The following is a 24763-nucleotide window of genomic DNA, read 5'->3' on the forward strand; positions in this document are numbered from 1 at the left end:
AGTTCACATTAAGGAACAATAGAGTATTCTTTCACAGTGCCCATAACATTAAATGGATAAAAGGGAGCAGCTGGGGTGAAATAGTTCTTTGTGGGTGGGCTGCCTTAACTGGTATAGTGCGGAAAGCACAGGAACTGAGAAAAATTGTGAGTCTCAAGAGCTCATAAGCCATCCAAACTAGTGTTATTAATATGGTGCTGCTCAGAGAGAACGTTATGGACATTGCCAGATGAGAGGGTGGTCATTTTTCTACAGGGTCTGAAATACTCTAAAGCGGCATCCAGCATTCCCCACCTCAAAGTGAAGGTTCAAGCATAGACAGAAATGAATGAAATAATAGCCAAGTGGCAGCCCCAGAAAGTTCATATAAACTAGCAAATGCAGATGTTTACCTGTTCAGTTCTCAGTAAAATGATTTTTCACCCCAGTTCCAGGAACTGCACTTACTACTTTATGCCAATGTCGAATCTTTTTCTGGTCTAATTTCTCAAGTGCTGTATATAGACTGTAAAATACGCAGCTTCTAAGATGGAAGTCATTAAAGAAATAAACACAAATCCACAGGCTCAGTTAAAAATGTGCCTATTTTAAAGAGCACTTGGGTTGTGGGGGAAGCATATGGAGCTACTTTGTAACAGAAATACTGTTGGTCCTTAACTCAGGGAGATGCCGCTAACAACCACTGCAGAAAAAGAGGAAGGAATGTCCTCTTTTTCTATAGAATAATTTCCTTAGTACTAACACTACAATGTGAACGTAACATATTCATAAAATATCTGTTGGTTAAAATAGCCCCCCTTGGCACCTCACAGTATAAAAATAAATGTTTTCTCACATATTTAATTACTAGAAGCTTCTTAAAGTAAATGCAAGTTTCTTATTGTAGACATAGTTTTCCCTGACACAGTTTGGAAAAGAATGTCTTAATTTGGAAGTCAAAGATAGAATAACAATTTAAAAATATATGATTTTTAAATTTATTTTTTAAATTAGGAAAATGTACTAAAGAAATGAAAAATAAGACTTTATGCCTCATTGAAATTAGGTTTCTTAGCATGGTGAGAATATTTAGCGTATAATAGTAGACGTAATAAGAAAAGGAAATAAACCCTTAACATCTTATTAATATGCTAATAACATTAGGTGATAATGTTATATTTTCATGTAATACTTATACATTTGGTCATGATTCACATCTAGGATTCCATTTTCTAGTCCCAAGAAACCCGAAAGGTACAGTTAAAGTTGGTGTGAGGGTGGTAGCTGTAACTGGGTTGGTCAGAGCAGGGATTTGGATCTAAGAAAGAACAAGAAAGAGATCAGGATCCAGCATAAACCCAGAGATCAATGAGGATCAACTCGAGCACAGGACTCAAGTGTTTTGAATCAGGATTTCAGTAAGGGCAGAGTAGGCCTGAAAGTTTGCAAAGGCCAACGCGTGATTGGGTTGGAACTCAAGTCAGTAGACAGCATAGTAATAATGAGCCCATCCCCAGGATGCTGGCCTCTTGATTTAGGCTAACAGTGAGCTGAGGCCCTGGCCAGCAGGTGTGGGGAAATTGGCTACAGCTGTTCACTGGGAGGGCCTTAGGGAAAGTGGCTGTAGCTGGGGTCCTGATTGTGGTTGGAGAACCTTGGAGCTCTAGTTAATTTTTCTTTCCAGTGGGCCACCACGTAGTACTCAGAACAGTAATCTATTAATTTTTTTTTCAAATTAAAAGTAGTATAGAAATGCTTCATATCTAGCCCTGTTAGGGAATGAGTTGTTTCATGAACAAAGTACACCTTATGAATGTCGAAACTTTATTTTTACAATATTGGATAAAAATACTCTAAAATGTATTGCCTTGGTCCTCACCTCATTAAATGGGCTGCACTATATACCATTCTACCTCCTCTTGGAGACCCAGAGCCATATCTATGTGTGTGTAAGGCTATTTGCCTGTACATTAAATGGCCCTAGGTTACTGCTGATGAAACAGGAAGAAAGATAAGTCGTTTTGTTCAAGGAATACCTTTAGCTCTACTTGTAAGTTATTGGGATCTGGTCAGCAGTCGCAGGACAGGCTGAGCCTCATCTCTCAGAGGTTGTTTTCACTTCCTCTTCTCAGTCGTGCCCTTTCTATTTGAACAGAAGCCTGACCACTAGGAAAATGGGAAATTGCTGTAGTTGGTCATGCCTTTAGCCACTAAGGGATACTTATTGGAAAGCTTTTCAGGTAATTTTTGGCTATATTTTACAAAGTGAGTAGAATGATGTCTATGCTGAGTACATATAAGGTCCTCTAATGATGGTTCCAGAATCATCATTGTTTTTCTTGGCATGATTATGACAACTCTCCCCCTCGACCCTCCCTGGCCATTGCCTTTAGGAAGCACTTGCTGGCTGAGAATGACCTGCCCTGCTTCCCCTTTCTCTCCTTCACCACGTGGGGTGCCACATTGCTGATTACAACCGATGAGCACGTCTTCATAAGCAGTGAGGTTACTTTCTCATTCCTCCACCCCTGCCCACCGTAGAAAATCCAGACTAGGGTCACAATCTCACATTTACAAGGATCAGGCTGCTAACCTAAATAAGTGAAGCCGCTCAGGTAGAACAGTGAGGAGACCCTAGGAAATTGGAGAGCTTTGGGAGTGGGATCTTTGTTTCTCCTACTCCAGCTATTTGTTACCAGATGGAGTAGTAGTCAGCCTCTACAGTGGCCCCCAGTGATGCTCGCCTTCTGGTATTCACACTTTACATAGTTTTTAATCATGGCTTTCCTGTGTGATCATTAGGCTACTGCAGAGGTGATCGTGTATTGGTCCTAGACTAGGTCTTATCAGATATTATGGCTTCTGCCTTGCTCTCTCTTGGATCACTGGCCCCGAGAGAAGATAGCCACCACGTTGCACTCAAGCGATCCTATCGAGAGGTCTGCGTGGTCGAGAAATGAGGACTCCTGCCAACAGTCAGCATGGACAGGTCCCCTAACCCCCAGTTAAGCCCACATCCCTTCCTCGCCACCCAGCAGAACATCAGCTAGGATTCCCTCTACCAGGGCCTGGAGGAACACAAGCTTCAGTGTGACTTGCGTGGCTAGAGAAGGAAGTGTGTGTCGATAGGGAGCAGAGGCAGAGCTGACGTAGTGGTAAAGCTTTTCGTACTGACTTTCGGAGTTGGAATTGGGAATGTTTTCCCATGGAAATAATGTTACAAATGAAGCACAGGTTCTACATTATCATGGTTTTTGTTCCAGCACTTACTTTGTTAGTTAAATAGGTTTTAAAATGATGACTAATATTTGACAGCTATTTTTAATGTTTTGGTTTTGGGGAAAGGTGTTTTTAAGTGCCAAAGATCTGAACTATAAGTAATATTTGGGCATCTACTTGGGCTCTACATATATATACTCCTTACTCTATCATAGGGATATATAATATACAATTTAAAAGGTATCAACAATGAAGAATGAAATAGGAGTCCTCTACCCTCAGTCAGCTTTCTAACTTTTTCCATCCATTTATGAGATTTAAATTCCTCACGTACTTTAAGAGAATTATATATTTAGTTTTGGGTTGAACCGGTTATCTTTTTGAAGGTTTTCAACTTATTAAAGCATTCTGTAGGAACACAATGAAGAGAGGCTCATTAAAAAGGAGAGCGTGACCTGAAATGCCACTAATATTAAGTACTGTAAATTGGTGTAAGATGTAAAATAGAATCAGTGGTATCAGACTTCTTAGTTTCCAGAAATTGAATTGGTCTTATATCAAAGACTGATAAGATGTGGTATTCTTGGATTCTCATAAACATACCCTAAATCCCCAACCTTCTCCTAAAAGGTGTAAAGTTATTTTTTAGCTAAAGCAAGAAGTTAAAGCATCTAATAATACATACCCACACCATGATAGTGGGGTTTTCAATAGGAGATTCCTCTGTAATTAGTATGAACTTAGACAAATCATATAATCTTTCTAAGCCTCAGTTAACTTATCTGTAAAATGGATGTAACATAGAGTGGTTTTGAGGATTAAATGAGATAGAATATGTAAATCCTTTTAGTATCTAGCACAGAGACATTTAATGTGTAGTTATGACTGACATTATTTATTTGGATCAGAGCCTTCTAGACCATTTTAGAACTCAAGCTTTTATTTTTAATTCTTTAAATCTTGCCTTTCATTACACTTTTAAACATCTTTATTGAGAGATAATTCACATACCATAAAATTCACTCATTTAAAGTATATAATTCAATAGAAAAGTCAGATTTGTGCAACCTACAGCACAATCTAAGTTTAAAATATTTCCATCACCCCAAAAAGAAACTTGTACCTATTAGTAGTCCACTCACCACGTCTCTCCCCCCATGGCTTCCTACAACTTCAGGCAACCACTGATCTACTTTCTGTATCTATGATTTGCTTCTTCTGGACATTTCATGTAAATGGAATCATACAAAATGTGTCCTTTCGTGATGGCTTCTTTCACTTAGCATATTTCTAAGGTTCATCTCTGTTGTAGCATGTGTCAGTACTTCATTCCTTTTTATGACTGGATAATATTCCTTCTATTGCTGTATATTGCTGAAAATATACCATATTTTGTTTATCCATTGGTGGATATTTGGGTTTTTTCCAGTTTTAGATTGGTATGAATATGCCGTTGTGAACATCCCTATACAAGTTTTTGTGTGGATATACGCTCTCTGGGAATGGGAATACTGGGTCGTATGGTAACTATGTTTAACAATTTTAGGAACTAACAAATTGTTATTCAACTGGCTGTACCATTTTATATTCCCACCAGCAAGGAATCAAGGTTTCAATTTATCTACATTCTCACCAACACTTGTTATTTTCTGATTTTTGTACTATAACCATCCTAGTGGATGTGAAATGAATGATATCATAAGAGTGGTTTTGACTTGAATTTCCTTTTTTTTAAATTTTTTAAACCATTTTTAATTAATTAATTAATTTTTAATATTCCCCCCTGACTCCCCACGCCCAACACACACACTTCCACCCCTCACCTATGGATGTTGCTGTCTCCTCTTGAGAACTGGATCTCTGAATGTGGGACATCTCTTCCCACACACTCACGGCACACACCCAGGGCCTGGTGCCTCCCGTGGCCTGGTGCCCTTGGCTTAGCTGGGGTTCGAACCCAGGACCTTCTGCATGTGAAGCAGATGTGCTAACCACTACTTTATGGGACCACTCTAATTTCTTAATAAATAATGACGTTGAGCATCTTTTCATGTGCTTATTGGCTATTTGTAAATCTTCTTTGGAGAAATGTCTTCAAATGCTTTGCCTATTTTGTATTTGGGTTAATTGTTTTATTATTGAGTCATAAGAGTTCTTTATATATTCTGGGTACAAGTCCCTTATCAGATATATAATTTACAAATATTTTCAACCTATTCTGTGACATTATTTTTATTAACTGGTAAATCTGGACTTCTCTATATATGGATTTAATGCTTCCGTGCCCTCTGAACTGATTTGCATAAACTCTCTTTTCAGCCTCTATTTCTCTACCTTGCTCTCCAGTCTGTCCACGAGCCCCTTCAGGTTCCCGAGGAATACCTGAAGCCATATGACTTTATCCAAGATAGGAACAGGCATTATTATGCAGGAATGGTGTCTCTTATGGATGAAGCAGTGGGAAATGTCACTGCAGCTTTAAAAAGCCATGGGCTCTGGAACAACACGGTGTTCATCTTCTCCACAGGTAAGCCTGTCAATAGGAAAATCATCTCTTGGCAAAGCTTAAGACATGGTACTCGATAAATGGAATGAAGACAAATTGGAGCATTTAGAAGTTCCTTATTAAAATAAATGCTAACTGCAAGAGTGGAGACATGAGCATAATGGATAGAAAGATGTGTCTAAGGAAAAAGAATTATGGGCTTTCCCCCTTTTCTTCAAATTTCAAAATATTCTGGGAGTCTGCTTGAAAACAAGCATTCACTGAGTAAATATGAATGGGCATCACTTATACGCAGGGCAGCTGGGCAGTGACTCCCTGAAGTGGCTTCCTTTCAGTAATCTCTGCCACCCAAGCTCTGTGAATAGGGCTTATGCTGACTATAGGGTTCTCTGTATCAGTGCAGAGACAGATTGGTACATTGTGAAGAGAAATAAGAAATGGAGCCATTTAAATCTAGGCTAGAGTCTCCAAGTATAGATACTTTTATATTAAAATTTTCTGACAATAAAAGTCATACATGTTGATTATAGAAAAACAAAAAAGAAGAAGGATGAAGGACATTTTTTGAAAATCATTTTCATTATGGCAATGTCATTTTGACTTTTAATCTGTTATATATGCGATTCCTGCGCCCCCCACCCCCCCGCCCCTTATTAGACAGTTTTCTAAAATTTTCCTGTGATGTGCTTTGGGTGTAAATGTTGGTTTATTCATCATGCTGTGTACTCAGCACTTTCTATCTGAAGATGCAGATCCTTTTGTTTGGGGAAATTTCTTGTATTATTTATTTCAGAATTGTTTGACCCGCCATCCTACCTTTTTCCTATTCTGCCTGTACAGAACTCCTGTTATTTAGATATTGGATTAATCCTCTAATTTTCTTTTTTTTTTTTTACTCTTATTTTCTTCTATTGGGATATTTTCTTATTATTTTGTAACTGTTTAATTGAATTCATTGCAACCACCATATTTTTTAAATATCAAGAACTCTTCCTTTTCTGTGAAGTTCTGGTTTTACTTTATAAATGTAATATTATTTCTCCAAATTCTGTGCCCTTAACCATTAATTTTATGTATGTGTGAGTATGTATGTAGGTGTGTCTCTGCATATATATATATTTTTAAGTTTGCTTACATTCCTAATGTTGTCTCTCTTCCTTCTAAGGTCATTTATATCTTTGTTTCGGATTGTCTTTCATGAAAGAGACTCAAAATTTCTAGTAATCGTTGGCTAAAACTTAAAAATTCGACTCCAAGGGTGAGGTCAGGGCTTGTCATCTGATGAGTTTTAAAGTGACTGTGTAAAGGGTGTGAAGTAAAATGTTGCAGAATTAATCTGGTTATTGTACCCATAGTTTGTTTGTTCTGGGGGGTTTTTAGAGTTGTTTTGTTTTGCTTTTCATCAGGCATGGTTATTGAACCTAGCACATACTGTGGGCTTACAACGTGCAGTACACAGTTCTAAATTCTTTACATTAATTAGTTCAGTTAATCCTCACAGTGATTCTCTGGGGACTGTTATTATCCCTTCTTGCAGATGTGAGAACTAAAGCACAGGGAGGCTAGGTAACTTGCATAAGGGTCACACAGCCAGGCAACGCCAGGCATCAACCTTTCTGGCTCCACTGCAGTCTCCTGCCTCTGAGATAGTGCTCATGATGATCTGATATTCTTATTGGCCCTCATAACATAGCAGAGATTTTTTTCCATGGTGTGCTGCAATGTTGATTTATTGAGGAGCCTGAGCAGGGCCAGGGGTAGCGGCCACCCTGAGCAGCCTATTCATTTGCTTTAGTGCTATACAAATACTATAATATTCTAAGTATGTCCTGCTATGGAAAGGGTTGCTATAAGATAACATTTGTTTTCTTCCAAAAATTTACTCTTCAGAAAAGGAGATATCTTATACACAAGTCCTGACAAAATCTCTCATAGTCTGAGAGCCTTTATCAGTTGACTTTATTTTGAACAGTCTGATAAAGCACTTTGGTTAATGTTGGTATTGAATGCTTATAAAGGTCACTAGAAAGAATCAATATGAAAGGAAGCCAAGACATTTAATACTGATTTAGTAATTATTCCTGGGAAATGACCTCACAACTGCAAGAATTGGAAGTTTTAAGTTTAAAATGCAAGCCTCCGTTAGAGAGGTCACAGTTATACAACTTAAGGATAAATGATTTCCTGAAACAAAAGTATATATGGATTAAAGTGTCAGGTATAAACTGAAATGTGTTGAGACAAAAGTGAAGATGGCAGCTCCGTAAAACTCTTAAATATCTCACAGTGGCTCCTGTGACAGCAGATATTGATGTCAATTATCTGTGGGAGGAGGTGGAATACAATTTTTTCATGAAATGTGAGAGTGGGAAAAAGGCAATATTTTAAGATATTTTATTATATGATTTCAAATGTGTATGCATAATGTCTCCCTCTGAGTGAATAGATAGATAGTTGACTATTTCACAGATATCTGTGTTATATGTATTCAAGTTAGCAGAAATAATTTTTGGTGCTTTTCACCAAGAAAATGTGGATTACCTTATAAGAAGGTTGTCATATTCTGACACTTTGATATATTAAAAGATATATTAGTCTGGGACCATCTTTGCTTTGTTGGGCTAAAGCCAACTTGATTGTGTATATGCATTTTTATTATACTGCTTAATTCAATTTGCTCGTATTTTATTTAAGATTTTTCCATCGATTCAGAGGTGCAAGTGGGGTTGGTAGCTTCTTTTCTCTCTATCAGGTTTTGTTGTCTTGGTTATGCTCACTTCATAAAATAGTTTAGATGTTTTTTCAATTTTTTTCTATGCTCTGGAACAGTTTACAGATCGTTTGAAAGATCTCTCTGGTTAAGCTGGTCCCTGCCTGGAACTTTTTTGGAAGCTTAAAAAAAAGTTATCTCCATAGTTTAAATTTTTTGTAAATTATATCTAGGTGTGGGTCTTTAAAATATTTTAAAATTAATTTTGCCTGAAATAATATGAGCCCTTTGATCTGCATGCTGAGATTATGTTTTCATTCCAGGAAGTTATCCTTTTTCATATTTTAGTTTATTGTTTTTGCTCTGCTTGATTTATTTCTCAAAAAAATATCTTTAATTAGTAGATTGAATCACTGACTCAGCTTTTCTCTCATTTTCAGTTTTCTGTCCTTTTTCTCATTCTTCTGGAGCTCCTCTGTGTTACCAGTTAGACATTTCTGCAATTTTAATTCTGCTCTTTAATGTTCCCATGGAGATTATTATTGTGTTTTTAGTTTCTTTGCAATTTTTGTTTGCCTTAATCAGTTCCCTTTTCTTATAAGCTCGTTAGTAATAATAATGGCTACTTTTACTGCATGCCCAGGTCCAGTTCTAGTGCTTTTCCTATACTTTCGTGCTATTGGTCATGTCATAAGCATTAAAGCTCAATATAACCTTGTGAAATAGGTTTCTTTATCTCCATTTTATAAATGAAATCAAAACTGAAAGAGGGGAAATGATTTGTCCAAGGTCACCGCCATGGTCTGAATGTTTGTGTTCCCTTAAATTCACATGTTGGAATCCCAATGTCCAGTGCGATGGCATTAGAAGGTGGGGCCTTTGGGAGATATTTAGGCCATGAGGGTGGAGCCCTCCTGAATGAGATTAGGGCTTTTATAAAAGAGACCCCAGAGAGACCCCTAACCCCACTTCCTCTGTGTGAGGGCACAGTGAGAAGGCGATGGCTATGAACCTGGAAGGGGGTCCTCACCAAAAGGCCACCATGCTGGTGCCTTGATCTTGAACTTCTGAGCTTCTAGAACTGTGAGAACTAAATTTCTATTGTTTATAAGCTACCTAGACTGTGGTATTTTGTTATATAGCAGCTCGAATGGACCAAGAGAAGCACTCATCTAACAAATGGAAGAGTCAGAATCCAAACCAAGACCTTGAGGTCCACATCCGTTTACCCTAACCGATTGTGCTTATGCATCTCCTTTTCCTTTTACCTTTACCATTGTCCTTTATCTCTACTTTTGGCTTTCTACACTTCTGTTCTTAGCACCCATGCTTTGCCTGAATAGAACTTTTCTAAAATCTTCATTTCCAGAGTAAATCATTACCAGCTATATACTCTTCCCCTGAGTAGAGCAGTGAAGGATTTGTCTACACACAGTGCATGGTCATCTCTTAGCCTCTGGTAACTGTTCCTTTGGTTAATTTCTTCTCACATCTATAACTTGATGTCAGGTTGATGCACACCACTCACTCAGTTCTCAGTAGCCTGAAGGCGTTGAAAGTCCTATACTCTACTAAACTCGAATGACCTGTTCCCTGCCCCTCCTCTTTTGACTACCTGGTTCTTCGACATGCTAAAATGACTCCAATATGCACAGTTAGCAGACTTTTCCTATTTCCATACCTTTAGGGCGCCACCTGGGGTCACTTCCCAAGGTACATTGTGCCCCTCTGATAGAATTTTTTCTTCTCCTGCTCATTTTTTTTTTTTTCTGGGAATTTTGATCGCTAACCACACATAGAAAGTTGAGGAGGCAATACTTTGCTCATGTCAAAAATTCACACTGCCCCTCCCAGGCTGCCTCCCTGCCTCTTCTCAGGTTGATGGGATGACTCTGTGTCCTCAGCCCAGCTTCTTCAGCTTCACAGCTCATAGAATTTTCTCCAAGACTCTGGCATTGTATGCTGTTCAGTCTTGGTTTCTCACCTTATGATGAGTTTTCATCGAATTCTGTATCTTTGTTATTTTAGCAAGGTGTTAGTTAAGAGAAGCAGCACTAAGGACTATTACAAAGATGCCATTTTAACCTGGATTCCTATCACTGTGGCTGACCTTTATAGTCACTTAATTTTAGGAATCCTCACAGAAATCTGACCCTGAGTGAAATGAGCTAAAATTAAAACCAACGTTGCAGCAAGTAGACCATGAATTAAAACCAGGAACACTGATTCTGAAACCTTGAAGAGAAAACAGCAATTCTCAACATCTTTACGCAGCTGTTACAGGCATACCTTATTTTATTGTGCTCTACTTTATTGTGCTTCACACGTGTTGTGTCTTTTACAAACTGAAAGCAAAACCCTCCACCAGCAAAAAAAAAATTACAGCTCACTTTATTGTAATACTCATTTTTTTTTGCAGTGGTCTAGAACCAAACCTGCAATGTCTCCAAGGTATGCCTGTGTATATTTATATTAACTCTTATCAGAATAACCAGTTTCCTTACATTTAGATGAGGGTTTGACCATAAGGAGAAACCCAATTTGCAGTTCTTTCTCTGGAGACTTTTTCTGTGTTTATTGACAGTTTCATTGCCTGAAGTAGAATTTAATGCTGTGCTATAATAATGTTTTTAAACCCAAAGAAACGGGACGTGGATCTGGCTGATCATAGATCAGTGATTCATTTTTTCCAGTTTTCTCACTTCCCTTCACTTAGCACTGTTCTTCTTTATAAGCATATAAATACTGGTGAACCCAGAGAAATAAATGCTGAATCCATTAGTATAGAAAACCCTGAGACACGTAGCTTCTTGCTAAAACACTTGTATTTAGTAGAAGGAAGAGGCAAAGGCATATTTTTCGTTTAGGTTTAATGTTTGGGGAGGCTGACTTTTTTTGGTAAATCTCCTTTTATAATGAGAGTTCCATGAGGCTTCTCATTTCTTGTCATCATCGTCTGAGCACTTAAAGTGATTATTCTCAGTATGCCACTTGGGGACCACCCGTCACAGTGGAGTGTTTGTTAAAAATGCCCTTTCAGAGGTGATGGCTGCACAACATTGTGAATATGCTAAATGCCACAAAATCAAACACTTTAAAATCATTAATTTTATGTTATGTGAATTTTGCCTCAATTTTTAAAAATGCAGTTTCACAGAAATACTGAATCAGAAAGGCTGGAGTCAGGGTCTAGGATCTACATCTTTAACCATGATTCAGGTGATTCTCTTGTACACAGAAATTTGAGAATCTATGATCTAAGATAACTTATTTAAACCTTGGGAATTTACCTAATGAGGAATATATGTATACATATATATATATTCCTCATTAGTTAAATTATATACTATATTATTATATATTTTTATATACAAATTTTTAAATAGTTTGTGTATATACATATTACAAGCTATTAATGTATAGGTACATGTAGACGCACGCGTGCACACACACACACACACACATACACACACACACACCAGAAAACAATTTGGTTTGAAGTTCAGTCTCTTCTAAGTAGTTTTCATTTTGGGTAAATGCACCCATTTCTAGAAATAGACTCTTCAGAAAAAACTAATAAGAAAATTTTCAGGTCATTCTGTTGTCCATGCCTTTACTGCTTATAAATTACAACCTGAATATTGTCTCCCTGCCTCCTTTCAGTTAGGGAAATGCGTGATTATTACTGCTGTTAACAAATATCGCTTGTCTCCTTCCATACATAATCTGTTCTTTTTATACAGAAGTGACCCTTCTAATTCCTCTCTGATAGGATATGATCAGGGTTCACATCCCAGCTTTCCTGCCAATTAGTTATGTAGACTCAAGCCTCAGTTTCATTATCTATTAAATGCAGACTGGCCAGTCTTTCATTTATTCACACAGTCTCTCATTGCAGAGAGAAATATAATTAAGACATAGTTCCAGCTCTTAGGAAATTTGCAGACTAGTGAGGTAAACAAGCAAATGCATTATTACAACGCAGTGGAAAGGTGTTACGATGCAGCCCAGGGTGCTGAGCACATGTAGAAGGAGTGCCTGTCCCTCCTCTGGGAAGGCTTTCTGAGAGTTCAAGGCTGGGACGAGGTGGTCACATAAACGGTGTGCAGGTGGGAGGGAGATTGGGCAGCATCCTCAGCTGAGAGAGGGGAACGTGAACAAGGCCAGAGTGGAGAGAACAGTTGTGTAGGAGATTCAGCAGGACTGGACCCCAGAGTGTAAGGTTGGGAATGGTGAGATGTCAGGCTGGAGAGTGTGTCACAGAGCTGGCTCAGAATGGAAGAAGTTAGAAGGTATTTGAAGGCAGTGGGGAAGCATTGAAAGGTTTTAAGCAGGATTACGTTTTCATTTTAGGGTTGGTATAGAGGATGATGGGAGGCAGGCCGACTTGTTAGGAGGTGTTGGCAGTAGGAGCAGTAAGTAGGAGGATAAGGGGGCCCTGAATAAAGGCAGAGAGAAAGCTGATAGAGATGAAAGAACAGATTTAAGAAATACGTAGGAGAGCTTGGACCAGTTGGTCTCTAAGAGTTCCTATGCATGTACTAAGAAAGTTGATGGTAATGTAATTCTGTTTTCAGAACTTGTATCAGTGCCAGTGGTAGCCTTTGATGGAGCCGTCCCTTCTGTTGGCAATGGAATGTATTCGCAGAGAGCTGGAGAGAATGCAGTGCATGGCCAGAGTGCCCATGTCACCTACATAGTGATAGATCCATATGGTCCATTTGCCACTGAGTGGGTCCACAACAGTATTTAGAAATGTGCAGAAATGGTTTTGGTTGTCACAGTGACTTGAGGGTGGAATAATTTGAAAGACAGCCACCTGCAGTGCCCAGGCCAGCCCTGCACCACTGGAGACACGTCCCACCCCATGGGTCAGTTCCATCTGCACCTGGGAACATGGACTGGGTCCTGTTCAGTAGCGCATTTCCAAAACCAATATGATCATTTATGACAGCGTCTAAGTTTTCAACATTATCTGAGTTTTCACGACATTTTATGTAATTTAATACCTTAAAGCAATAAAACATCTTAAGTAATTTTTCCAAATCTAATGTCCTTTTCTCCCTTACATATAGAATTCCCTTAAGCACTAGTACTGGCAAATGGAAAACTCCTTCATGGTTTTAAATGTACTTATGCAATGGTAGACATTAAAATATTACAGAAATTCTGTGCCAGGAACAAAGTAATCTGACTGCAGGCAAAACCAATGTCACTAGCTTCTTCATAAACTTAAATGAATTCCTGGCAAAGCTAAGGAGGACCCGTTAAGTGAATAAATCATATAGTGTGTCTACACTGTCTTTCTCTTTGCAATTAATTATCCCTTTATTTAACACATCTACCAAAGAGGGAAATAACAACACATGACTCAAAACTATGAAACTATTTTTTTTCCTAATCAGAAGTCAGTCCATTTCACCTGTTTAATCTTTCTATATTAATGTCCCTGCCGAAAGCATATTAGATCACTTTAAAATTTTATTAGTAATAGGTAGTAATGCATAGATTTGTTGATTCTTGATTCTTTTATTGAAAGAAAATAATAACCAATGCATTTTCAAGATCCCCAGAACAGTCTTGCATGTATTCTCTGTGACAAACCATTGATTCCATAATCCCAGAGTGTAAGGCAAAGATACTTCTCAATCTCTGTGTTTATCAAGATCTTCAATGTTTTATTATATTGCTTATTACTTGTAGGCTATAATACTGCATTTTTGATACTATTACTTTTTTGGTTTGAGAAGCATAAAGTAATCTTTATTTTTGCATTTCTATGAGAAATGGCCTTTCCTTGAGTTTATAATTGGCCTGTGAGTTTCTAAGTGATCTCTCCCTGAGTTTATAATTAATGGAAGATACATATTGAACCGAACACATTTATCGACTAAATTGCAAAAAGCTTTCCAATTTGTTTAGGTTTACTTTTTCCTCTTGTTTTGCATTTCATTTTAAAGGTCACATTTAAGATGGATCCATTTCTTATATTGTATATTCCTCTCAGAACTCATTGGAGCCTACATTTTCTGTGAAGGTGAGAGGAATGTTAAGTTGGACAGGCTGCTCTGGAGAACGAAGGAAGGTGAAAAGTAGATTCTATATGGAAATAATCACATGGGAGCCATGGTGACAACAAGCAGAAGGGGCTGAAATAAAGTCAGGTTGCCATTTGTAGGTGCAAATAACAGTAGGTAGCTGGAGGATGAAAGAGGAAACTATATGGCCTAGGAATTATTAGTTTGTGAATCAGCAAAAGTAGATTGTACTTCACGTGTTTTTGGTCTGAAGTTTTAAAAACCAATTTTAAGATATGGAAGATAAAAATTTAATTTCAAAAGAAGAACTAGTGTTATTAGTTGAAAAACAAAAGCTCTATATTGTTTCTACTCATATCTTCAAGAGTGTAAAAATAAGGATTTACTCTAATTTTTTTAAGGGAAAAAATGTGGCTAAATTTTAGCTACTAAAGAAACCAAGCAGTCTAATTCTTCCCTATTTTATACTCCACACACATGTGGGGTTCTCCTGGAGGCAGCGGTAACTGCTGTGCACACGTATGGATATGTTTGAAACAAGGCATTTGTTCAAAAATTAGAGAGTTCCAGGGCTAGCTTTTACTGACGTTCTGTCCCGGATTCCTCTTCACTGTGGGTTTGTCAACGCTTGCTGTGGTTGTCTGACTTGATCTGAGGCCCTTGCTTAGTCAGCCAAGGGACTCCTGCTGGCTCCTCCCTTCCCAGGAGTCTGTGGAGACCTGCTCTTCCATGGAGGGCCTGGGAACCAGTGCCGAAGCTCTTTGCGGGAGATAGCCCCGCTGTGCTTGGCCTCAAACAGGCTGCTCCTCCTTTGCTTTCAGAAGCACAAGATCCCCCCAACCAGGCCTAAAAACAATAGTAAAAATGTATTTGAAAAAATCCCCATCGCTTCTCTTGCTGACTTTGGCACTTAGGTGCAAAGCATCAACAAAATGTTGTATACAGAAATTCTGCCTTCCAGGCTTGTTCCCTTCTTACGGAAGAGTTCTTAACCTTGTGAGGCTCTTTTCTCATGTTTTCTTAATGAGAAAATATTTGAGATTATTGGCACCACAGGTTTCTTCCTTTCCAGAGGTTTTCATGCTTAACCAACTATAATCTCTATGATCTCTTTTATATTTTTCTCTCACAGTATGGGCCACATCTAATTAGCCTCTTCTAGGATGACTGTTCCAAGTACAGTGATATTTTTTTTCTATCATTTCCATCCCTGTTTTAAAAGTAAGGATTGTTTTTTTAAAAAAATTAAAATGAAAAATGACATCTACTGCTGTGGAGACTACCAAAAACCCTGGCCTCCGTCCTCAGAACAGCCTGTCATCTGGCGACATATTCTGAAATACACTGGCGTACACACACACAAAAATAGTCAAAAGGGTGAAAGAAGAGGGGGTAGGGAGAGAAGGGCGTGAGTGCTGCGTTTGGACTGAAAATGCTGACTTTATGGTGCCACTTTAAAATCCCACTTTAGTGTCACGTTAGATGTTAGAAGGTCTTTCTCAAATCCAAATGTAATAGAGCAGGCTGAATGGTGGGATCCATTGGAAATCCAGTCTCCTCAAAGTGTACTGTGTGCAGTATATACAGCTCACATCTGTGAGTCCCTGAAAAATGTGGCGTGATTGGTGTCCATGGAGGGTTTGGGTCATTAGGCTCTCACCAGGTGAGGTCACCTGACCAGATGAGATCACCATTTTCCTTCTTGGTAACAAGAATTAATCAATACGCATGATGACTCTATATGTTATTTAAGACAATGTACTGGTCCTGAAGAGACCCAGAGCTAAATAAGATATGGTCTTAAAGAACACCCAGTATCGTGGTCCTGGTCGTTAATCAGTGGCAGATTCCTTGGAGTGGTGAGGAGGGAGCCAGGCAGTATACAGTGTGGAAAAGTCCTTTCCCATGTCTGGAGCTGTGACCTATCTCCTAGAAAGACTTGGGTTTATTCTCTGATCTATAGGCCGAAAACCATTTAGTGTAAGGTGTACAGCTACTGATGGACAGTAGGACAAAAACTACAGAGAGCCACTAGTCCGGCAGTGTCCAGCATAGAATTCAAGAAATGTTGCAGGTGGGGGAGCATTCTAGGTGTAACATGCATTCTAGGTATAACAGCATACCAACACAGGCCATAATTAGAAGTCGAATGAGGAGAGAGCCTCTGGCTAGGGGCTATCGGGGAGATGGGACAGAAATTAAGCTATGTTTAAGTGATTGAGAAGTTATTGGAAGATGAATGGAAAGACAGGGCAGGACATTTTGGACATGGAGAGTGGCATGAGCAGATAGGCAGGAAGAAAGGAGCAAAGGTTAGTTCTGGACATGGTGACTAGGCCATCTACCCTTCCCATAAGTGTTCAAAAGGACACGCAAAACCACAATATAAGCAGGATCCATCCTCCTGGAACGTTAGTTAATTTTGCTTGAATAAAAGGAAAATTGAGTGATTTAACTGGTTAATAATTTAGAACATTTTGGTAATAAACGAGGGCAAATTATGGAGCACAATACAGTTTATTTCATGGATTTTTTTTTAAGTTCAAAATCTGAGGTTTTCATTCTTTTCTTTTGATATTTTCATGGAAGAATTTTAAATTTTTTAAAAGAGAATTTAAAAGAGAGCTGTGTTTCCTCTGAAGTGCCTGTGGGAGGTGGAGCAAGGAGTCCAGCACTTGACCACATGGCCAAGGATTTCTCTTGGCCGTTAGAGAACCCCGGTTGGAGACTCAGGCTCGCTGACACTGTGCATGCCCTGGATGGCAAATCGTGATGGCAGTTAGTGTTACTCCCCCTAAAGGATGTGCCTCCATCCCACACAACAGACACGAAGGACCTCTGAGCTCAGGTCTGGGCTGCGGAGTCTGTACTCTTGCTGAGAATGCAAGGAGGGCTGGTGGATCTGGTCAGCCTCAGTCTCCCAGGATAATAGAATGAAGGGTCTTCAGAGATACTTCCTGAGTCTTTAATTTCCTTTCCTTTCTCCCTAGTCAGATCCTAAGCCCTAAATTCCTATCTCAGGTTCTTCAGCCCCTCTGGCTTCCTTTTCTACCCATGTCCCTGCCTCATTCTGTTCTTTTGTCTTCAGCATGTTTGGGCTGTGAATCATTATGTAACTTAGATCACAGGTGCTGTTCTTTCTAGACAAAGACAAACCACTCCCCTTCAAAGCTGTCACTGGTTTTTTCCAGCTTTGAGAAAAGACCATATGCAGACTCTCCAAGCTAGAGTGGCATCAGAGGCCAACGAGAGGTTGAATTACTGGTGGGCGAAAGAGCCTCTAGACTTTTCTTTACCATGCTGTTTTAATTTTCATGTTTTCTGACATGCGTCTGATTGACTTTGTTATAATACCCAACTGCCCAGTGTTATAGATAGCTTTCTTGTACCATGGTCATCTACTTACCAGTTAAAGGAAATAAGAAAGTGTCAAGAAAAACTCAGTTAATCCAAAACTAAATTCTGCACTGACCTTCATTACTCTGGGAAGAAAAAGATCTAGATCTATACTGTCCAATAGGTGACCACTAACCACAGATGGCTAATTGAGCATTTGAAATGTGGCTAATTTGATTGAGATGAGCTTTGCATGTAAAATACTGAATTTCAAAGACTTGGTATGAAAGAAGATTATAAAACAATATCAACAATTTTTATATTGATCGCATGTTGACATGATAATATTTTTGATATATTGGATTGAATAAAATATATTATTGAGATTAATTTTAACTGTTTCTTTTTATCTTTTTAAATGCAGCCACTACAAAATTTTATACAACATATGTGGCTCAGATTGTATTTCTGTTGGACAGTGCTTCTCTAGATTGTAGCTTCATAATGCAATAATTCATACCTCTTTCTTGCGAGTTGCCTGGGAATTGAAGATTTTCTCTCTCAGTCATCAGGGTAAGATGGAATTAACAAATGGTAGACTGTAAGGTTTTAGGGGCAAGAACTATTTGTTTACCATACTTTGGAGGCAAGAGTGATGAGGTTATTTGCATAGGAGGCTCATAAACTGGCTCGGAAGACAATCCCAAAAACAGTTTTGGGGATTGGCAGCATCATTGAAATAAGGGAATTCAGTGATTTCATTGAAAGGTATAATTCATTTGGTTGCTTAAGTCTAAAGTTTAAAGGTTAAAAAAAGGAAGCAGTCTCATTACTTAAAGTCCACACCTCCAGTGGGTTAGCATGTAGAAACCCTCTTGGGCAAGAACGGCGGTCATATGTATTGTTATTTTATAAATGCAGAATGCAACACGATGGAAGCAGAGGGGGAAAGGAAGCTTTTTCCAACTGCTCTAAAGAGAACCCAAAATATTTAAGTCGTTTGCTATGATGTGATAACACTTCCTTTTTGGTACCAGAAGAAATACTCTTACAATATACAACATAGGATTATGGGATCCTGGATCAACTTATTAAATGTCCATATTGTATAACATATTTTCTTTGAAATTTTTATTATTTGTACATATATATGCTGAAGATATTCTTGAGGTTACTATATCCATTTTTTCACAATTTTTCTGTTTCAAGATTATAAAATCTTTTTTCAGAGAAGTTTACTATTAGCAAAGTATTTCTCCATGAAATAAAAATGATCTTTTCCAAAAAAGAAAGCTTTTTTTAAAAAAGATTTTATATTTTTAAGAGTAGCTTGGGATTCACAGCAGAATTGAGGAAGGTACAGCGACGTCCCATATCCATCCTGCCCTAACATTTGCGTAGCCTCCCCCATTATCAAAATCCCCCACCAGAAGGCCATTGTTTTTTAAGATCCTTAAAAAATACCCTTCATTGTAGAGCTACATTGTCTTCTAATTCTCTGAGGTAGGTGAGAAATAATTATCACCATTTTGTAAATAGGGAAATAATCACAGAGAGGTTATTTGTTGAAAAGCATAGGTGACCAGTAACAGAAATGATTGGAAATTTTACATCTTTTACTTTCCATTCCATAATATCTATCACACAACTATGTAAGTACTAAAATGTCTTTTGTTTACTTAGAACAATGCCATTCTGAAAGCAAGGAGGTATGCTTCATTTTTACGTGCACTTCTTATTAACTTCTACACCATGCTTTGTTTAATAATATAGTGATTTACAAGATGTTTAGAAAGTTAAGAGGAGTAAGTTGAATTCTCAATCTTAGTACTTTTCCTTTCCTTCCAATAATAATAAAAGGGATTTTAGCATCCTTGCCTGCTTCTTGGAGGCAAAGTTACTGTGAATCTATGAGACCTTCATTATCACATTCCCACTGCTTTATTTGTCAGCTCACATTCTTGAGGAATTTAGTCAATCGTATTGCTGTGTATGATTAAAAACCAGGGGCACTTATTTTCTCTGTAGGAGTTTTTATTTACTTTTTTTCCTGACATGGTTGTCCCTTTGTTGATATTTTCTCAAGTCTTTTAGCACTAATGAGTTAGAGAGCTTCATCGAGATCACTTGTTAAACTGAACACAGAAACCATGGTCCTGTGAGCTTGTGCACTGTCTCTGTCACCATCAACCAGGGATCCTGCCGAGAACTGTAAATGAGAAGGAAATGATGGGTCGTGGTAATAAGATGCTCCAAGTCTGAGGTTTAGAAAGGAGCAGATGTAAACAGCCTGTTCCTTGGAGACACCTAGCCAAGTCAGCTGAATGTTTCCTTAAGCATTCAGGATTTGAAAAATATATAGAACCTGGAGAGTGTATGTTTGCAGGTTCAAAAATAATAGGCAGTAGATCTTTCTCCCTGTTACATATGCATACAGGACATGAAGAGAAAGAAGGAAGAAACACATTTTGGAAAAGAAAAAAATGATTTTATGTGTTGGTATTTCAGGACAATGCTTTGCTTTTAAAGTTGTATACTCTTATCCCATCTACAATTCATTCTATTCCCTGAAGCGTGTTCTACACCCCCTGTGCTCTCTTTTTACTTTTCTTGACCTCGGGCATACATCACTCATCACAGAAACTTAGTAATAGATCTAGATTTCATCCTAACTCAAAGAACACACCAGAGGTTGATATTACATTTTAACTTCAATGACTACCCAAGTCAGATGCCTGATAAAGCAATATAATATGTAAAAAAGATTCATCCAGCTTCGGTCAATATAGAATTTCCTGGAAAATCAACTACTTAGGAAGCCAGGTCTGAGGTAAGCTAAGAATAGGGGGCTGAGCTGGCTATAGTACTGGCTCCAGAGGTTGATAAAGACTATGGTTTCTAATGGCCCAGACGACATGGCAAGTTTGAGATCCATCTTGGAAGGACAGTGCAGCAAATGATTAAAACAGAGCAGAGGCCGGATAATCAAACAAACCTGAGTTCACATCCTCATTCTACCACTTACTGACCATGTGATGTTGGGTCACTTTTCTGATCATCAGTATTCTTATTTGCAAAATGAGGATAAAGTTCACTCACAAGACTCCTGTGAGAATTTAATAATTCATGTAATGTACTTGATACCACACGTGATATAAAGTAGGAATTAAATGATTACAGCTATCATCATTACTATCACCACTATGTGGGCTTTTGCCATCTTGCACTGGTTGGTGAGGACACTGCAGCAGTAATTTCTGGGCAATATGCTGTTTTACAAATATTGTATCTGTATTTAGGTTCCAAGGGTCCAGGTTGCAACAGGACCTCGTTCAGCCGTGCCTCATGGACAGCCTGGCACCTCCAGAAGAGAGGGTTCATAAGGGCTGGGCGGGCTGTGAGGACCTTGTTTTTGGTGAACTGTAATGAGCATTTGGAAACCAGGCAGAGGCCTGCACATAACACTGCATTTAGAGTGGTTAGGAATGAAGGTTGCAGGGAAAGCTCTAGACTCCAGTACAGAGCTCTCCAAATCAAGGGCTTGAGCAGAGTTGAACTTATACTTTGAAGGGCCTCAGAATCTGTGAATGGACAGGTTGGAGCAGGCAGAAGCTGATGACCTAATAGTCAATTTCCGACTTTAAATATTACCGATGGTCTTTCAACCATTGAATGACAAGACTCTGGTTTTAAGCCTTCTCCAGAATGTGAGACAGGTGTGCTCTTCTCCATTTTTCAGTTGAAGAGATGGGCTGAAGGGACAGTGATCTGCAGTTTAAAACAAAGGCACAATTGCATTCTTTGGCTCCAGGCTTTCATTTAGAAACCACACTTATTAAGACCGTCTCTGTCATCATCACCTCTGTACATCAGAGCCGATGCTCAGCCCCACGTCTTGCTCCAGTTGCTGTTCTGGTGACCAGTTCAGAACAGGCTTTGGTCATCTTCTCAAAGGGCAAACACAGTGCCTTGCCCCGAGCCTACATGTTCTCTGACACCAGGGGACTCACGTGTGTGTAATCCAGATGTGCTGGCAATTGATGTCTATGGGGCCACCTTAACTCATTGGGAGCCAGTGGATAAATGTTTCCTCCATATGTCCCTCACAGTGACAGTTCTGAGATGAATTTCATCAGGATTCTTAAAAGGTCCTACCCAGTGAGGTTAAGCATACATCACCTATGCCAATGGGCAGTTTGATAACACACCCACGTTTGGCTTTTTCCTTTTACCCCGTTCAACAACCCCAGCCTCTCACTCTTGTTCACTGGGATCGCTTCCAAAATGAACTACCTGAATGCAAGCTGCTGCTTTTGGCCCAGGCAAAGGCAGTGGCAAAAGCATTTACTCATTGTCCTATGTTAATACTGGCTCCCAATGTCTTTAACAAATCACGGCACATTGAAGTTACAAAGACTAAGAGCCTCATACTTTACATGAGGAAATGGAGCTCTAAAGAGGTGAAGTTACTTCCTACATTCACACAGCAAGGCCAAGGCAGATTTGAGAGTGGGACCCCATTCAAGTTTTTTGGCTACTAGTAAGTCCTTTAAAACTGTCACTCATTCTGTTCCTTACTGATTATGTGCTAGCTCTCAAGCCCCTTGGATTTCCAATAGGAAGAGAATGAGTAATGATAAAAAATACTGATGACACTTGGTTTCTGGATACCTGAGGGACCATAGCAAGTTAAATTTATGAAGTTGAGTTTGCACAGGTGAGTACAATGAAAAGAGAGAAGGGTATGTTGGTATAAAGAACAGATTCTCCTGATGGGCTTGGAATGTAAGATGGTTAAGGAGGGAAATTAGAACTTGGTGGAAGATTGTTAAAATATGGTAAAAAGGTGGTGTGATGGAAGGATTGTATATCCTGAAGAATTATTAAAGTGGGGTTCTAGACCAATGCTGTCCAATAGAATTATATAATGCAAATGACAAATGTGAGCCACATACATAATTTTAAATAGCCATGTTTTTAAAAAGCTAGAAACAGGTGAAATTAATTTTAGTAATAAATTTTATTCAACCCAATATAGCCAAAATATTATCATTTTCAATAAGTAATCAATATAAAAAGTTATCAGTGAGATATTTTACAGTCATAATAAGTCCAGTGTATATTTTATTCCTGCAGCACTGTCTCAGTTCAGACTAGCCACAGTTCATGTGCTTAACAGCCACAGGTGCCTAGTGGCTACTGTTTCTTTTTCCTAGCTCTACTGAGCTATAATGAACATGTAACACTGTATAAATTTAAGGTGTACAACATGATCATCTGATATAAGTATATATTATGAAACGATTACCACAGTATGGTTAGTTAACACATCGATTACCTCATATACTTACCTTTTTACTATAGTGAGAACATTTAAGATTTACTCTTAGCAGTTTTTGTGAATTCAATACTGTATCGTTAACTATAGTCACCATGCTTCACATTAGGTCCTTTGGAAGTTCGAATCCTTTGATTACCATCACCCATTTTCCCCATTGCCCAGCCACTGGCAGCCACCAATCTACTCTCTGTTACTATGAGTTGTTTTTTATAGATACTTCAATGAGATCATATCGTATTTGTCTTTCTCTGTCTGACTTATCTCACTTAGCATAATTCCCTCAAGATTTATCCATGTTATTACAAATAGCAGGATTTTCTTTTTTATGATTGAATAATATTTCATTGTGTATATGTCTTGTGTCTATTTATCTATCAGTTGACACTTTGTTTCTATGCCTTGGCTATTGTAAAGAATGCTTCAGTGACCTTAGGGGTACAGGTATCTCTTCGAGATAGTGATTTCATTTCCTTTGGATAAATACCCTAAAGTGGAATTGCTAGGTCATGTGTTAGCTCAATTGTTAATTTTTTGAGCAACCTCCATACTGTTTTCCATAGTAGCTGTACCTGTTTACATTCCCACCAACAGTGCACAAGGGTTCCCTTTTCTCTACATCCTTGCCAGCACTTTATCTATTTTCTCTTTGGTAATAGAAATTCTAACAGATATGAGGTGATATCTCATTGATTTACCTTTCCCTGACGATTAGTGATATTGAGCACCTTTTCATTCTTGTACCTGTTCGGTCGAATATCTGTCTGAGAAGAATGTCTATTCAGATCCTTTACCTATTTTTAATTAGATTTTTTGATTTGTTTGCATGTTGTTCATTTGCTTTGCTATTGAATTGTATGAGCACCTTATATATTGTGAATATTAACCCTTTATCATATATATGGTTTGCAGATATTTTCTCCCATTCTGTAGATTACCTTTTCATTTTTTGATGGTTTCATTTGTTATACAGAAGCTTTGCTATTTTTTTGTTTGTTTGTTTGATGTAGGATTTATATTTGTTTTTGTTATTTTGTTTGATATAGTTTTTTTTAATTTGGTTTTTTATTTAATGTAGTCCTACTGATTTGTTCCATTATAAGTTTCTAAGAAATTAACTGATTTCTGGCCAAATTTGATTGAAGAATATTCAGTTTTCTTTGATTCCCCTTAAACCTGGGGTTTAATTTGCCACCTTTAAACACAATTGCATTAAAAAAATGGTTTCAAATAGACATTTATCCTATCATATAAATAAATGTCAATGAAATTAAATAGGTGGGTGGTACAAATAATGGAAGAAAAGTAATGTGATAATCACAAAATTTGAAGTTACTTTGTGGTTGAATGCTAGGTATCATTTAGCTCATGTTTTTCTTGACAACAGAAAATTATCAGAAATATGGTTAATATAGTATTTGATTTAAAAGAAACTGGCACAATGTACTGTGTCCAGATATCCCCATATTGTATTAGAGCCTTTGAACTTGAGTTCCCCCTGTCTAGAATTCTTTTCATTTTGACCTTCACAGAGCTAATGCTTTGTCATTTTAAGTCTCAGCTCACAGGTCAACTCTTCAACTGATATTGCCCTTTTCTACCCCCTCATTGTCTATCGCATCACAACATTTGGCTTT

At 38.2% G+C, this 24763-nt stretch overlaps 1 protein-coding gene across 3 annotated transcripts in view; it reads left to right on the top strand.

Moving 5' to 3' along the window:
• Positions 1-24763, top strand: part of ARSB (arylsulfatase B) — a 139360-nt gene that overhangs the window by 27102 nt on the left and 87495 nt on the right. For all 3 annotated transcript variants that reach the window (XR_001593765.2, XM_016118855.2, XM_016118853.2), the window contains exon 4: positions 5518-5725. Coding sequence is in view for 2 of the 3 variants with exons in the window: in XM_016118855.2 (XP_015974341.2) it covers positions 5518-5725 (208 nt within the window). In the remaining variant the exon portion in view is untranslated. The remainder of the gene's footprint in view (positions 1-5517; positions 5726-24763) is intronic.

This window comes from Rousettus aegyptiacus, unplaced genomic scaffold (assembly GCF_014176215.1).
Source record: "Rousettus aegyptiacus isolate mRouAeg1 unplaced genomic scaffold, mRouAeg1.p scaffold_m13_p_8, whole genome shotgun sequence".
NCBI classification, from domain to species: Eukaryota; Metazoa; Chordata; class Mammalia; order Chiroptera; family Pteropodidae; genus Rousettus; species Rousettus aegyptiacus.